General features: G+C 33.8%; 1 protein-coding gene across 2 annotated transcripts in view; it reads left to right on the top strand.

Moving 5' to 3' along the window:
• Positions 1–13,891, top strand: part of PLXDC2 (plexin domain containing 2) — a 381,342-nt gene that overhangs the window by 188,777 nt on the left and 178,674 nt on the right. For both annotated transcript variants that reach the window (XM_012767347.3, XM_012767348.3), the window contains one exon: positions 337–483. In XM_012767347.3, coding sequence (XP_012622801.1) covers positions 337–483 — 147 coding nt within the window. The remainder of the gene's footprint in view (positions 1–336; positions 484–13,891) is intronic.

Genomic DNA, 13,891 nt, shown 5'->3' with positions numbered 1-13,891 from the left:
AGGTTGAATTTATTGTCACTCAATCTTAATTATAGCTCAGATTTTCAGTAAATAGTTTTAAAAACGACATTTTCGTACAAGTGGCAATTAGATCTCTAACATTTACTGTGGTACACAGAATATATATTTGCTTCTAAATTTTGTATATTTAACAATTTCTTCTGATGAAAATTACTAATTTATATTTCATCTTAATTCACTTCACTTAAAGGTTATTTAAGTCATGTGATTATTTTGAAGACTACTAACACTTCTAAGTTCAACAGGATTTTTTTAAAAAAGAATTTTAAGAACAAAATGTCTGTTCTTGATCTATATTATTCTCTATTATTACAGGAAGACACAGACCACAACTACTATATATCTCGGATATATGGTCCATCTGATTCTGCCAGCAGGGATCTGTGGGTAAACATAGACCAAATGGAAAAAGATAAAGTGAAGATTCATGGAATATTGTCCAATACTCATCGGCAAGCTGCAGTAAGTGTTTTGACATTCAAGGTTTCTTTTTCCCACTGTGAAAAAATTGTTGCTTTAATTGGCATACAGCCACTTCTTTTATAAGTGTAATTATTAAATATTAGAACAGTCTTGTTTGTTGTGATCACTTTTCAATATAGTCAGGTCTGTAATTACAATTTAGATTAATCATTACATATAACATATTAAAGAAAACAAAAGAAAATTATTTTGGTAAACCACCATTAATTGAACCAATTTCCTTAGTATATCTGATGAATATATATTTGATTCAAAGTTGAGATTTTCTTGAGTTATTTTCAATGTTCTTATAATCCATGAGTTCACAGAACATTTTAAAAGATTAGACGTATTTGGGATCTTCCATTTTACATAGGTTTATTGCTCTTCGTCTTGAAAAAGATTTAACCAAAAACATTTATGATTCAGATAACATATGTAGACCCAATTATGGGCTTAAATGAAGAAGTTTAATATAAAGGAAGAGAATAGAGGACATCAAACTGATATTTGAAGTTTGGACACGTTATTTACTATCTGTGCTTCTTTAAATAAACAATTTAACTATTCTGAGTGATATTTCTGCATCTGTAAAATGGAGGTGAAAAGACTATTAATACCAGCTTCACTTACCTTACTTGTCATCCATACCGTGCACTATGTGCAAGACCGAATGCTTAAATAGATTAGCATTTTCAGCCTTCACAGCAATCCTGCGATTTAAGTATTATTAACTAACATCCAGGTATTGCAAATGAGAGTACCAAGTCTTGGAAAAGTCAGTAAGCTATTCAAGGGTCTCCACTCTTAAGTGGTGAAACTGGGATGTTAACCTAGGTAGGGTTAAAATTGCACATGTAAAATTTATCACACTTGATTCTCAAAAAGTCCATTGATAATCATTTTCTGATAAATGCCAGATTTAACGTTTTAAAAGTTACTTGGTTTTGCTGGAGTGGGTAAGAGTGGTGATCCTGTTGCCGATGAAGCCACATCATGTTCAGTTTAATATGACTTAAAGAGTTTAGTATGACTTGAAGGAAAAATAAAACAACTTTAACCTTTCAAGTGCTTTTGTCATTATTGACCTAAAGATAGAACTAAAAGAGTCAATGGCTGAAAGTATTTAGAGAGGCATTGATTTAACAAATGTTAAATATCTACATTTTTGGCAGTGGCCTTCATTGTTTATATGTAGATGTTCCTGTGTCAGGAGATCAACTTCCAAAAGTTAAGTGGAAATCAGTTATAGTTCACCATAACGATTCGTTGAATTTTCAGTATCTAGCACATGTTTGTTGAGTCTAAAAAGCAAATGAAGTAACTACCTCCCCTTGGTGAATTCCATTATGTTTTTTCCCCATATTCAGGCAACCCCAGGCAAAATGACAGATTCAGAAATAATTCATATGGGATTTCAAGCATATTTTCAAAAGAGAAAATGAGAAAGATTAGGTTAGGATAATGTCTGTCTAGAATTTATTGCATTTGACAATCTTCCCTCTATATCACAGTGACTAGTGTAAAATATATTTTGTAGAAGTTTGAATGTTGTGTATCTACACGGAGATTCCATGAAGTGGCCCAGTCCTGTTGTCACCCCTATGGGTGACATCTTTAGGCAGAGAAAGAAGTTCTTACATTAAAATCTTAGTTGATAGGGTAGAGGAGAGTACAAGAGAATATCTTACCTGAGAACATGATGTTGTTTTTTAAATTTCCCCTCTACCACTGTCATTTGTAAATGTGGTCCAAACAGCATTTTGGAAATTTAGTTAATATTCTAGAAGGTTAAAGAAAAGTAAGAATTTTCCCTTTTCTCCCATCCACAGTAGTATCTTATAATATCAGAGCAGAATTAAACTTAGAAATAATTTAATGTTCATGTTTGACATGCCAAAACACATTGATGCCTCTTTTCTTTCCATAATCTGAACCATAATCATTAATATTTATATTACATGTATGTATACTAGAATTTGATTACATGTTCTTTCAAATTTCTCCGTTGTCCTTTTCGTTTAAATAGCATATCTTAAATCATTATTGCAAAAAAAGCAGATGCTAAAACCTAGTTTTGCAGTTGACAAATTAAAGCAAAGAATGTCTTCCAAGATAAAGGAAAGTGAAAAATTTGTATGAGTCCCTACCAGATGGTAAGCAATGAGGCAGGCACTTTATATTAAAATTCTCATAGTGATCTGAGTACTCTGTCCTTTATTCAAAGTCACATAGTTATAAGGTTTCAGATCTAGAAGTTTCTGACTATAAACCTAGAAACCAGCCTGGATTTGTTTCTTTTCCTCTTTGAAGACCTTTCAAATTATGCATTTTTTGTGATTTTTTTCTATACTTCTATATTCATATTAGTTAATTTATTGCTGGGCACAAAGTTTAATTCAACAGCTAGACATATTAGAATGATTTCATCTTCTGAAACCACAGTTGATAGTGTTCTGATTCACAACTCCTAGAGAAGTATTTCTGACTTGGTGGAAGGAGTCCAGGGTTAGGAGTCTGGAGACCTTGGCTCTAACACTTATTTTCTTGGTTTTGGCCTTTCTGCATCTCAATTTCATAACCTGGAAGAAAGCAGGGGAAAATGCCTGTCTGGACTACCCACCTCCCGTTCAATTTTGATAATAAAAATGAAACAGTTATGAAAGGATACTGAAAATCTTTTTAAAAAAACACTAAAATTGATGGTCATTATTATTTGAGAGTTCTAATTCTTTACAACAAAAAATAATAACCCCTGCCAAAGAAAATCCAGAGCCAGACAATAGTTAAAGTGGTACAAACAGATTTTATTTAGCATTATTGTAATAGGGGGAAAGAGACCTCTGTATAGAGCTGGGCTCAGTTCTGAAGAAAGCCTGGGCAAGTAGGGATTATAGCCAAGAGCAGAGAGGGGGTCAATGGGTGGAAAATTACTAAGAGGAAATGTCAGAAATGAATAAACTAACTCATTAGGATTCTTGCTGAAGGAAAGCCAGGTGATTAGATTCCAAGGGGGAGATCAGGAATGATCAGTATTGAGGGTGATTAGACATGTAGGGTGGGGATTCTTGCTAAACTGACTTAGCAGGATTTTTTGCTAAAATTGGGTTATGCCAAGATAGAGACAGAAGTCCAAAAGTTGAGGTCTCATGTAAAAGGTGGCTCAGAGGAATCTGACTCAAGTTTGGTCAAAGGAGACGTCTTGTAATTTCCCAATAAGTTAATTGCTGTGTACTTTCTAAGAGTCTCTCTCTGATAGATAGGAACATGGATACATAAATTTGGGTGGATGGAGATACAGGTATAGGATGGATAGACAGGTGGATGGACAGCTAGCTAGTTAGAGAGATATAGATGGATGGATAGATAGAGATGAAAGATCTATATATTTCTATCTACATTGTATCTTTCTGTATAGTTTTCATTCATTCGTTTGCCAAAGCAATTGCCAGTGTGCTCTTTGCCAAACATAAATGTACTCTGGCTTAAAACATTTTAATTTTTCTATATGTTGGTAGGAAGATTGGTTTTTAAATAAGAAACACTAGCACAATGAAATGATTGAAATGCTGTTCTCTGTCTCATTCTCTCTGCGTCATAATTCAAATAAGCTTTTTGATGAAACTTGTATGATCTTTCATGTGTCGATTGTTTAAAATTTTTAAAATGGACTATTTTGATGTGATCTTCTACTTGAAAACACAAGAAAACTTTCATTAAAAAATTAAGTTTTCTGAACGGTGATATAGCACATCTTATATTTTCCTGGTTAGAGCTGGAACCCATAGTACTAAGTGAAGTATCCCAAGAATGGAAAAACAAGCACCACATATACTCACCAGCAAACTGGTATTAGCTGAGTAGCACCTAAGTGGACACATAGGTACTACAGTAACAGGGTATTGGGGAAGGGGGAGGGGAGAGGGGGACAGGTATATACATACATAATGAGTGACATGTGCACCATCTGGGGGATGGTCATGCTGGAGAATCAGACTTGTGGGGGGAGGGGGGAAAGGGCATTTATTGAAACCTTAAAATCTGTACCCCCATAATATGCCGAAAAAAAAAAAAAGAATAGAAGACAAAAAAAAAAAATTAAGTTTTCTGGAGTTTTTTTTTTCTTTGGGAAAATAACTTACTGCTCCAGCTAACATTTCCATTGGTCTCACATTTGCATAATGCTTATGTTGGGAGGGCTAAATTTGGCTTCCTATGGTGACTTTAGTCAGTTGTTTTCTCATATTGCACAATTTCATTTTTTTGTGTGCATTAAAAAAACTGTTAATAAGTGCTCAGTTTTCTAAGTGATTAACTTGAAAAGCAATTTAATTTGCTCTCTCTATTAGGCTATTATCTAGACAACACATTTTTGCCTGAGTTCTGTTCACAGTGTCTAACAATAGGTTTCTGTTTATTTATTTTTATTTTTAGTTGGTTGAATAAATTCACTGAATTCTTTCTTTTGAGTTGCTTCATTTCTAGTATGACATACACAGTTCATCAACCTGGTCTTACTTGCCTTTGTTCATAGGATTTTCCTCCAGTTTGATAACAGACTGGGATAAGTTATATCTGCATGTGTCTTTCTAGCCTAATTTTGTTTTTATTTATGTTAAATCATATATACACACACACAGTTTCTTTTACATATATGAAGAAAGAAATGTATTTGGCATGATATAATATTATTCAACACTTAATATTTTTGTTCTAATCAAATTCTAAATACTCAGACAACTCTGATAGTTATAAAATATTAATGGAATTGTCTTCAGATATTTAAAAAGCTTGGTCTAGTCTTCAACTTCCTAAGAAACAGATGTACAAACAGATTAACAGGTTAAATTGTTTAAAAAACATAGGGATTCAAAAGCATAGGAATTGGCATCATAAGATCCAAATTCAGGTTTATTACAACTATGAGACCTTGGACAAAGCCTCCAATTCCCTTTTATTTTTTTCCTGTACTAAATGGTTGTGATATTACTGTCTGTCCTGCCTACCATAAATGGTAAACGAGATTTTATGGAGCTTTATAGTTACTTAGGTATTTTCACAAATCCTACCATTATTAATTCATTTTACTATTAGTCTACTTAAGTAACTTACTAGTTCTGAGGTTCTTTCTGTCTAAGTATTAGTTGAGGGCCTGCCTTTGATCCATTCCACAAAACTAACACGATAAGAGCAACTGAGTTCTGTTTCTCTGCATGCCTAGGAAATGTGCTGGCCCCCTGGCCTTGGAGCCAGTAAGTACAAGGGACAGTCTATCTATCCCCTTTCCTGCTGAGGGCATTCAGGGCACAGATTGAACATGCAGCCCATCTAATATGCCGAATTTAGTAAACTCATTTTATCAATATCATTACATAAATAAATGTGTATCACTAATCATTTACGCTACTCCTGCTATTCTTGCTGAAACTAGAAACCAAATTTTAGACATGAAAAGGACTTTGGAGATCCTTGAAGCCAGCTGCCTTACAAAATCTACATGATCAAGTTTTGTGTGTATAACAAACCTTAGCTTTCCAAAGCAAGAACTTGCCTTCCCCTCCCCCGCACAAATCCTATTTGAGTGCATCATATTTTATTGCCATTTAATCTTGTTTCTCCATTTCTCCATTTTGGATCTTTAGTGGAAGATGGGTACCATTCTTTATATAAAACTAGTCACGGAAAGTAATCTAATACATTCTCTGTTGCTAGCGATGGCTATAAAATAATTGTAGATAGTTAAATATCTACTCACCTTTTAAACATCAAAAGTGAGGTAAATACTTTAGGTTTCTGTGAAACCCGGTTAGAAGATTTCACATTAAACTTTCATAATCATGAATGTTGCTAAAAAGGAGACCTTTCAACCATGTCTCAGGTGCAATAAATAAGCCTATTTCCTCCTGTCTTTTACCCAGATTTTCTTCTCCAACCTATTTTCGCTCATCTTTTCTGTCATCTCTGCGTGAGCCCATGAGGACTTAATGCCAGCTCTATTTTAGATAACATGAATGTAAAACATATTTTCATTCTGAAGTTATTAAATGATAAAGATAACTCGTTTGAAAGTAAGATGTTTTGTACCATAGATAATTTAGCAAAATATAAATGCAATGTGATGTTCCTTAAGAGTGAACACACCTCAAAGCAGGTAGGCTTAATTCTTGTGAAAATTTTTAAATTATAAAGGATTAGTATCTTTTAAAAAAGATTCTTTATACATCATAGTATCTTTATTTTTGTCTGTTTCTTCTTAACAAACTATAGCATGTCACTTAGGTGGTGAATGGTTATTACCCCACACAAAATGGTCACTTTCACGTGGATTGTTTATAAATTGCCTTCCTAATAGAACTTCCAGTGTGCTCAGAATTCCAGCCCCAGAAAGTGGGTGTCTTTTTTTTTTTTCTTTTTACTGTTGACACTCCATTAAAATACCAATGGGACTAGAAGTAAAACCCTATTAGCCACTCTGTCAATGATATATTTACAGGAATTTTCTATCCTGCTGCATCAATCTGAGAAGAAACGCCAAATAAGTTTCAAGTAGGATAAATAAGCCAAGGTTAGGTGCATTAGTCCTGAATCCATGAGGGCTAAACTGTAGGGAGGGGTAGAGTCCACACTCTAGGGTTCATAAGGGAATAACTATTAGATGTTGTGTTGAGGGGCATCAATTTACTTAGCTTTTCAAAAATTGAAAAGGTGGCAAATGTGACAAATTGATGAATCTGCATAAAACTAGAGAAGGGAGGTGTTTATATTATTTTTGTAACCTTTCTTTAATTTGAAATTATTTCCAAATAAAAAGTCAAAAGAAAAAGAAGTTAGTAGAGGCAGACGAAGAGTTAAAATTGAACCCTAAATTTCAATTTCAAACTGCAATCAAGATTTGAATTATTTAGTCACTTTTCTGATGAAGTTTGCCCACTGCATTCGGAATCATTTTTTTATTGATACATAATATTTTACATATTTATAGAGTGCACATGATATTTGTTACATACATAGAATGTGTAATGATCCAGCCAGTGTATTTTCAATATCTATAACCTTGAGTATTATCGTTTTTATGTGTTGGGAACATTTCATCTTAATACAGCAGTTGAGGGACAGCTTGCCATAGTGTTAAAACAGGGATTTTGAACCAGAATGCCTGGATTTGAGTCCTCACTTTGCTATCTATTAGCTTTGTGACCTGGAGCGTGTTATTTACACTTTCTTAATCACTTTCTTTTCATCTTTTAAATGGTAATGGAACAAGACTTAACCATCAAGGTTGTCATTAGTATTAACTAATTAAGCATTTGTACAGTGCTCAAAACAGTGTCTGGCAGAGTGCTAATGATACCTGTTACATTGATGATAATGATTGTTATGCAAACATTTACATTTCAAAAGGTCATTTTCCACTGACTGGAAAGTCAGGAGTTTATTCCCTGGAGGGCAGATTGTAATCAACTGAGGAAAGGAAGGACCTTTTCAAGCTGAAATGATAAACTCCTAGGAACTTTTTTCTGCCCTCCCTGGTTTGAGGATCACTGGTCAAGGAGGTAAAAAGAATATCACATCTTTTACGTGTACTGGGACCACAAAGAGGTTTTGCAAGTCATTGTTTTAAAGGTGCTTGGCTAGCAGGTGCTTCTAAACCACAATTCCATCCGTGGAAAATTTCAGGCCATACAAGTACTACCAGGTAAAGTGAGATGATGTCATCCAGAAACAAGTCTGTTCATCCTTTTAACCCATTTCACGCTTGTCAAAGTTTCCCTTCGGCAATGGTTTTAGAGTTTTAAAGACTATTTATACAACGTGGAGCCTTACTGCTCTAAGGGTGGGGGTGTCCCTGGGGCCATATTACAGACACTGGGAACTTGTTAGAAATGCAGGCTTTTAGGCCCTGCCCCCCTCAAAACCCTACCTGAATTTCAAGAAGAACCCTAGGTAATTCATTTGCACACTCAGGTTTTAGAAGCCTGGAGAATTCCATTGCCTGGCTTCTAGAACAGCAGGAAAAATGTAGAAGTAATTCCTTCTGATTCTCACCCTCCCCCACTGGCCCTGGAGGGGTTCTTTACAAAATCCAGGCACACTCTCTCTGTGCCCTTGAATGGTTGGATTCTCTGAACTCTGCCTGAGTTGTAAATATTCACATCACTAATTTGAATAATTCTCAGCATTGGCAAGTATAGGCAACCTACTGTAAGCCCAGTGTTCGTTGGGAACCATATAGTGGGAAAAAGGTCAAAAGATTTGGCAACAGTTCACTTAATCTCAAGTTCATATGAGCCAGCATCAGATAACTGCAAGATGTTTACATTTTGTTTTCCGGTTCATGAATATTCCCTTGAAAAGTGTCATTCAATAGGCAGGATTAATTAAGTTCTCAGTTCTGCTATGAAAAAAGTGCTGAAGAGGTTAGAATTTCTAACTCAGAAAATCAATCCCATTGATGGACTTTATTTCTGAAAGGAGTAGCCAATTCCCTGTCTGTATATTTGTGTATTGATTAGCCCCTGCCCATGAACATTTTGATCTTTTAATAGGTTTCCAGTGTTTTCAGGCACTGGATTAATGACCCATGTTCTGTCAACTTCTCCCAGCATGTAAGAATTGGTTAACATTCCATTTTTTGAAAACTCATACATGGTAAAAAGCATTATTAATTATCCTGCCTCCTGTGCTATACTATTTTGGAATACACTAGAAGCAGGATCTTACTGTATGTCCAAAGATGTTCACATTACCATTACCCATACAAATGTGTGCTTCCAGATTCAATTTTCCCTCTTTAATATTTGCTAGTTGTGGAAGCCTGTCAATTTTAATGTTTTCTATCTATGTTTGTATTTATATCATTCTACTACCTTTCAGTTTATATTACTTTTATAAGTGAAGTTATTTCAATTAAGTAGGTGAATAAAGGCAGTGTATGACAGTTATCATTGAGAAATTTTAAAAAGAAAGTAAATGTTCTGTAAGTTTAGAAAATAGGCCCCTGGAGCTATCCTTGGAGAGTAAGAAATGGAAGCATCTGCTCCTGAATGTACAAAAAAAATGTTTATACCACCATCATGCTCTGAAATAAATTAAAAAAAGAAAAAGAAACTCTACCTTTTGATGACAGAAACTGTAAAGAGTTTGTGGCCATCTTTAATCTACCACAGTTTCCTAGGAATTTGCAACCAGAGCTTTTCACAAAACTATAATTGGTGCATCTGGTTCAGGGATTGGCAAACTTTGATCTGTAAAGGGCCAGAATTAGTTTAAGCTTTATGGGCAATATAGTCTGTGTTACAACTACTCAACTCTGTTCTTGTAGCAAGAAAACAGCTGTAAACAATATGTAAATGAATGAGTTTGACTATGTTCCAATAAAACTTTATTTGCATGGACAAAAAAAAAAAAAGTAATTGAGGCTGAGTCAGTCATCTGGTGAGAAGGGACCTCTTGCTGTTCCCAGACCACAGGTGGTATGGCCATGGTGCCAGGGCTGCACCCAGCATAGAGCTCTGTTAGTCTCGTCCCTGTGATTCTGCACATTTGATCTGAGAAGACTACACTGTACCTTTCTCAGATTTTCTCTCTTTTGTGGCTTTGACTTCATGCATCTCTTTGCTTTCAAATTACATTTTTTATTATTACATTTTAATGAAAATTAAGCTATTATGTCTACCAAGAACAAAAAAACATGAATGACTGACAACACCAAGGATTCCAGGTAGAAAACACTTGTATTGAAGGCATGATAACAAGTGGAAAATGAACCATCTAGTATAAAAGAAGAGAGATAGAATGATATAGTCAAGATGCAGAGTTTGGGAGTCAAGTGTATTTGGACAGAAATTTTAGCTCCAATATCTACTGGTGGCTTGAATTTATCATTTGTTCTTTTTTTGTAATAATCTGTTTTAAAATAATTTTAATTTTATAAAAAGTAGCAAAAATTTTTGAAAGAGTTTCCATATAGCTTTTACCTAGCTCCTTAAATATTAATGCCTTAAATACTCATACTATAATTATCAATACTAAGAAATTAACATTGGTACAATGGTCATAACTAATCTATAGGCCTTAGTCTAATTTTGCTAACTGTCCACAAATTATACTTTTTTTCCTACCCAGGATCCAATCTAGGACCTACTTTGCATTTATTTGTCAAATCTTTTAGTCTCTTTCACTCTATGACAATTACTTAGTCTTTCTTTGTCTTTCATGAACGTGACCATTTTGAGAAGTATAGACTAGTTAATTTGTACAATATTCTATTTCGGTATCATACTGTTTCCTCATGATTAAATATAAGTCTTTGTTTTTGACAATACTAAAAATGAGGTGGTATTATTTCCTTCTTTGTGCATGATATCAGGAGGTACATGATGATACTATGTCTCATTAATGGGATGTTAACTTTGATCACCTGGTTAAGGTGATGCCTGCCAGGTTCTGTTTTTTCACTGTAAAGTTACTATTTTCTTTTTATTTTTTGTAATTAACAAATATCTTGCTGCCTGTTGATTTGAGACTATCCTGATTATCATTGTACTTTTACCAACTAATTTTAGCATTCATGCTTGCTAAATATAGGCAAAATACTTAATGTCTGATATACTAAATTCCATTCTCCTAATACCTGTAAGTGCAGTAGTTATGATTATTTTAATATAACAATAATGAAGACATCATAACATTGCCCAGAAACATAAAGTCTAATTGGGATATCAATTCTGTTAGAAAAAAAGTTTGCCTGAATTGGTTTAATCCTTTTTTTTAAGTTTTGTAATGATGCATTTTTGTATTAGAAAGAATATATATCAAATCATTTGCAGCTATTAGGAATCAAGTAAGGAGCTATGTTTGTTTAGGAAACTAGTTTTTTAATAAATCATTGCTGTGCTAGATATTCTTACGTACATAATATAATGTTAACCATCATTTACTCTGTCGTTATGAAGGTCCAAGTATTATTTGGTCATTTGACCCTTATAATGACCTTTTAAAGAAATGGCTTGACTTTACTGATGAGCAAACTATGGCTTGAAAAGGTTAAATCATTTATGAAATCACACAGCTGCCGAAGTACCAAAGCTAGAATGTAATTTCAGGTCTCTCTGACTTCAAAATCATGCTAGGTCATTCAAAAATTAGGAAAGAACAATTGAAAAATGAAGCCCCATCTACTTCCATTAAAAGAAGAGTGAAGAAAAAAAAAAAAAGAAGAGTGTAACATGTGTGTCATGGTTAGTAAAAGAGTAAGACTGCAATAATTTAAACATTTATTCAGTTTCAAGAAAATTAGTTGTTATGTGCATTTTGGAAGAATATATTATATCCCAGTTAAATTTATCATAGTTATCTGATGTTTATTCAAGCATTTTTCTGTATTAAATATATAAAAATTTTACTGGAGATAAGACCAGTATTACTAGAAATATCCATGTAAATAAAACAGATATATTTTTACTGAAATTTTGCAATTTCTACTGAAGTTAATACTTGGCATAAATAAATGAACTGAAAATAACATGGTTCAAAATTTATTTGATTTACTTTTTGAAGTTGTCTTTGGAAAAGTGATGTAAATTTTACCCTACCTGGATTAATAAAATATGGTATATGTATACTAGGGAGTACTGTTCAGCTCTAAGAAACAATGGTGATATAGCACATCTTGTATTTTCCTGGATAGAGCTGGAACCCATACTACTAAGTGAAGTATCCCAAGAATGAAAAACAAGCACCACATATATTAACCAGCAAATTGGTGCTAACTGAACAGCACCTAAGTGGACACATAGGAATTACATTAATTGGGTATTGGGCAGGTGGAAGGGGGGAGGAGGGAGTAAGTATATATATACAGAACGAGTGAGATGTCCACTGTCTGGGGGATGGTCACACTTGAAGCTCAGACTTGTGGGAGGAAGGGAGTAAGGGCATTATTCAAACCCTTAAAATTTGTACCCCCATAATATGTTGAAATAAAAAAAAAATTTGCTTGCTACTAATTTTCTCCTCATAAGCTGCTTTCAACAGAATTATGCCATATACAGTTGAAATCAACAGACTTGGAATCAGAAAAAGATGGCTTTATTAATGTAAATAAGAAGTTGTCCTAAAACAAAAAGAATTTTTTATTAGTGACATTTTATAAAATGTTTTTGAGAATTATAAATGTGCCCACTTCAGATTCTCAACTTTTATTAACAGGTTTCTGTCTTCAGGGTTTTGCAGACACCGACTAATTAATTTATCTTTGTAGTACCACTGAGAAATAGGCAAACAAGTTAAATGGGAACAGAGTATATTTAGGATTATAATTCCTGTGTTATTAAAAAAGAATTAACAGAGATCATAATAATTAGTGTGAAAATGGATAGCAATTTGCATATGAAAAATATGTAAAAAAGTCAAGGACAAGTGTAAGCACACTTAGAAATCCAGGAGTATGACTATAAATGAGACAGACTTGGAATCAGTCTGTTGCCAACAGAAATTTTAGAAATTTCACAGGGCATGTTTTAGGAAAGCATGACATGGCCTTAACGGTCACAGTCATGTACGGCTGTAGTTGCCGTAAATTTACCTCTAACCACCTGGACAATATATACTTGTACCAAATATGTTTCATAAATTTATCTTCCACACGATGAAGACATAACACTTCTTTTTTTTTGTCTCAAAATTACCATTCTCCACCCTTTCTAATAGTTAACCCCTTTCTATAGACTGTCAGAGCATACCTCTAACCCTTGCTAAGTAAAGGCAAAGTTATAAAATCTAACTGAAATGTAAAAAAAAAAACCAAAAAACAAAGAAACAAAAAAGAAACATTTATCAGTTGTCAGGCAGGTGGGAGGGGGGAGTAAGGGATGGGTATATATATATATACATTATAAGTTCAATGTGCATTGTCAGGGGGATGGACACGCTTGAAGCTCTGACTCGAGGGGGGAGGGAAGGCAAGAGCAATGTATGTAACCTTAATATTTGTACCCCCATATTATGCTGAAATAAAAAGAAAAAAGAAAGTAGTTAGCAAACTCAGTTGATTCTATTTATGCTTCTCATGGTCTTTAACATTTCACTTCTGAACTTTTATTCTGTGTTTTGCCCAGACTCTTAATCAATTTATCAGGTCTTCACATGACCATTTTCCCGAATCTTTTTTTTTCCTTTACATTAAATATTTCTTAAAGAATAAAATTCAAGATAGCATAATGTTCAAGGTATAGTAATTATACCATAATTTCAGCATTATGTTTCTTTTTGTTTATAATTGCTCTTTATGATGGTGCCCAGGGTTCAGTTAGCCTTTTTGGTTGCAGAAGAGTCTTTTGTTTCATATTCAGTTTGGGGTTGTTTAAAAAACTGTATACTATATAGTTAAAGGATGCGTAACTAATTA

Source organism: Microcebus murinus, chromosome 25 (assembly GCF_040939455.1).
Source record: "Microcebus murinus isolate Inina chromosome 25, M.murinus_Inina_mat1.0, whole genome shotgun sequence".
Classification (NCBI taxonomy): domain Eukaryota; kingdom Metazoa; phylum Chordata; class Mammalia; order Primates; family Cheirogaleidae; genus Microcebus; species Microcebus murinus.
Note: the sequence above shows the minus strand (reverse complement) of the source record. Positions and strands in the feature narration are given on the sequence as shown.